General features: G+C 63.3%; 2 protein-coding genes across 3 annotated transcripts in view; one reads left to right on the plus strand and one right to left on the minus strand.

The window, feature by feature from the left end:
- H696_04053 overlaps positions 1 to 622 on the plus strand; it is a 6,672-nt gene extending 6,050 nt beyond the window's left edge. For both annotated transcript variants that reach the window (XM_009497925.1, XM_009497926.1), the window contains exon 7: positions 148 to 622. In XM_009497925.1, coding sequence (XP_009496200.1) covers positions 148 to 406 — 259 coding nt within the window. In that variant the 3' untranslated portion in view covers positions 407 to 622. The remainder of the gene's footprint in view (positions 1 to 147) is intronic.
- Positions 623 to 1,152: 530 nt separating this feature from the next.
- Positions 1,153 to 2,522, minus strand: H696_04054 (hypothetical protein; the record flags this gene model as incomplete). Its single annotated transcript, XM_009497927.1, has 6 exons — positions 1,153 to 1,225; positions 1,322 to 1,403; positions 1,507 to 1,689; positions 1,811 to 1,935; positions 2,052 to 2,274; positions 2,399 to 2,522. 6 exons carry the CDS (start codon positions 2,520 to 2,522, stop codon positions 1,153 to 1,155), a joined length of 810 nt encoding a protein of 269 aa, XP_009496202.1.
- Between the last annotated feature and the right edge of the window lie 336 nt (positions 2,523 to 2,858).

Below are 2,858 nucleotides of genomic sequence, written 5' to 3' on the forward strand. Positions count from 1 at the left end.
GGGGGGGCAGGGACAGCAGACCGGGCGGGGCTCCACACCTTCCGGCTTGCCTCGGCTCTTGTCCGTGGCACCCCGCTGCACTTCCTACTGACTCTTTGCGTGTGCTCCTCCCCCGCCCTCTGCGCCGCATGCGCATTCGCCCGGCAGCCGCTTCTCCCAGTATGTCAAGCCCGAGCCGACGATCAAGTCCTTCGGCCTGAATGGCTCGGAGCTCTTCATCATCCTGGCCTGTGATGGCCTGTGGGATGTGATCACCGGCGATGAGGCCTGCAACTTTGTCTACGCCAACCTCGAGCACCGGAGCCTCATCGTGCCGAACCTCATCCGCCTGGCCCGCCGCCTTGGCTCCACGGACAACATCACCATCTCCATCGTTTTCTTCGATGCCCACATCAACAAGGTCTAGTGTGCCAGTAACAGCCCGTGCATCCACACTTGCATGCGTGCGTGAGATGACGTGCCACGCGGTTGGCTGTCGGGCGGACACACACACTCCGTGCTGTCTCGTTCTCCCTCCCCCGGGCGCCTGTCCTTCCCTCCTCCCCCCTTGCACTTGCTTTCCTCTCGGCAGCCTGCCTGCCGCCGCTTTGCCTACCCTCTTTCCCTCCTCCCCACTCTGCCCTCCCTGCTCTCTCTCTCTCTCTCCCTCTCTCCTGGACATTGCGCGTTCCCCGTAGTCTAGGAAGGAAGGCGCGGGAAAAAAAAAAAAAGCTAAAATCATACAAAATTCTTCCATCCCTCCTGGCCTCACTCCCTGCGGCGATGTATGCGATTGGGGCGGGCTGCCGGGCTGCCGGGCTTGGTCTTTGGGGGATGCACGCATGCCTGATCGATCCTGGCGTGTCGTTGACGGGAGAAAGAGATGATTGGTCTATTGTTGGGGGGGGGGGGGTAGTGGTGGTGGTGGAGGTGTTGGAGGGGAGAGTATCCGCAGATGCTTGATAGGGAGAGAGAGAGAGGCGGAGGGTTCCTCGAGTGCTTGCTTTTCTTTTTCCTGTCCCTTCCCCTTCCCTCGAGGGCAGAGCGCAATCACCGCCTCGGCCCCACCAGAGGAGCAAGGGCGACATGCCATGCAGACAAGGCACGCGGGCGGGCCCGCCCAAAGCAGGGGGACCGTGCCCGCACGTGCAATGCAGCGGGCGGCGAGCGCGCTCAGAGACTGTAGTCCTGGAAGTCATACTGCTCCGCGAGGAGGCGGTAAACGTAGGATGGGGAGTGATCACCACTGAGGGGGGGGGGAGAGAGAGAGAGCGCTAGGCATGTCAGACAGGGGAGACGAGGCCCGGGAGTCGCGGCAAGGGGCGGAGGAGGATTTGCGCACTCGTTGGTCACGAAGAGGTTGATCATCTCGGGAGGAACGTAGTCGAACTGGGGGTTGAGGTTCTGCACATCCGGGTGGAGGTCTGGGGAGTCGCCGCAGGGCTGGCGGTCAGTGATCGGCTGGCCGTGGCCGAAGGGACGGTCCCACGAAAGGGGGGGCGGGGCGGGGAAGAAAAAAAGGCGCACCATCCTCATAGTTGGCCACATCCGAGGCATTCAGCAGGATGTTCTGGATTTGCGGGTGGAAAGAATACAGGGGGGAAAGGTTGTACAGCCCAGCCAGGACCACCACCGGGGTTGAGTAGTGGTGGGCCGCCTGGAGGAGGAGGTTCGTGCCGGCCTGAGCGATGATCCCGCCATTGGCCAGGACTGGGGGCAAGGGGAGAGGGAAGATGCGGGAGACGAGAGACAGCAGGGAGGGCCTATGTTAAGACCCGGGTGAAGGGGGGGGGGGGGGGGCGACGGGCGCAAGACGGCCGGGGCAGCGTACCAGCATGGGCGCTGATGACAACCTTGTTGACGCGGGCCATCAGGGCAAAGATGGACGTATCATACACGAGGGTGGTGTTGATGTCCTTCTCGGACAGGCGCTTGGCGGTCTCCTGGGACTCGGCACTGGGCGGGGAAGACAGGGCAGGACCGGGAGGAAGAGGGAGGAGCAACGCGCATGTGTCAGCCACGGACCACAAAACATGCAGCCGGGAGTGCCAGTTCGCCAAGGCGATCGATACCTGAAGGTGCTGTCGGCGATGAGGACCTGGAAGGTACGCTTGCGGGCGGCCTCCAGGAAGAACGCCTCGCAGGTGGGCGACGCGCCGTACGTCATGAGGACCTCATTCATGTGGATGTGCTGGAGGGCCTGGCGAGAAATGTTCTTCTGGGTGTCGGTCAGATCGTTGATGATGCCGTCGACGATTTCGTGGGCCATGCTGGCAATGGCGTGGTGGCGCTTCTCTGGAAGACCGAGGCACCGGGAGGGGGGGCAAATCCCAAAAAGACATGAGTCAGCCGGATCATGGCGACAGAGAGATGCATGGAAAGGGCCGCCAGCAAAGGCGGGCCACCGTGGCCAACGCACGCTTATCCAGGGACAGCTGCTCGGCACCGTCGAAGCTTGACCGCCGGGACACCGCCTGCGACGGGGGCAACGAGGCCGACCCATCATCGAGCAGGGTGAACATCGAGTGCGATGGGCGCTCCATGGACGAGTCACACCGGACCGTGTGCAGGAAACGCCGGATAATATTGCCGGAGGAGAGCTCTACAAATAGGTGCCATCAGCGGGGGCGGGGGGGGGGGGAGGGTGAGGAAGAAGCGGTCTCGAGACCGGGGGCGAATGGGAGTGGCAGGGAGCGGGCGCAAAGCAGGGCCCCGACGAACCAAGGGGCTGGGCCACGACAAGGCGCGCGCCGAGGGCCCGAACCAGGTCAATCAGCTGGGGGTAGGAGTCGAAGGTGGAGAAAGAAATGAACTCCCGCAGCAGGACCGACGTGTGCAGGGCCACAGAGAAGGCGCCGCAGACCTGGCTGCAGGGGGGA

This window comes from Fonticula alba (assembly GCF_000388065.1).
Source record: "Fonticula alba strain ATCC 38817 unplaced genomic scaffold supercont2.6, whole genome shotgun sequence".
Lineage (NCBI taxonomy): Eukaryota > Rotosphaerida > Fonticulaceae > Fonticula > Fonticula alba.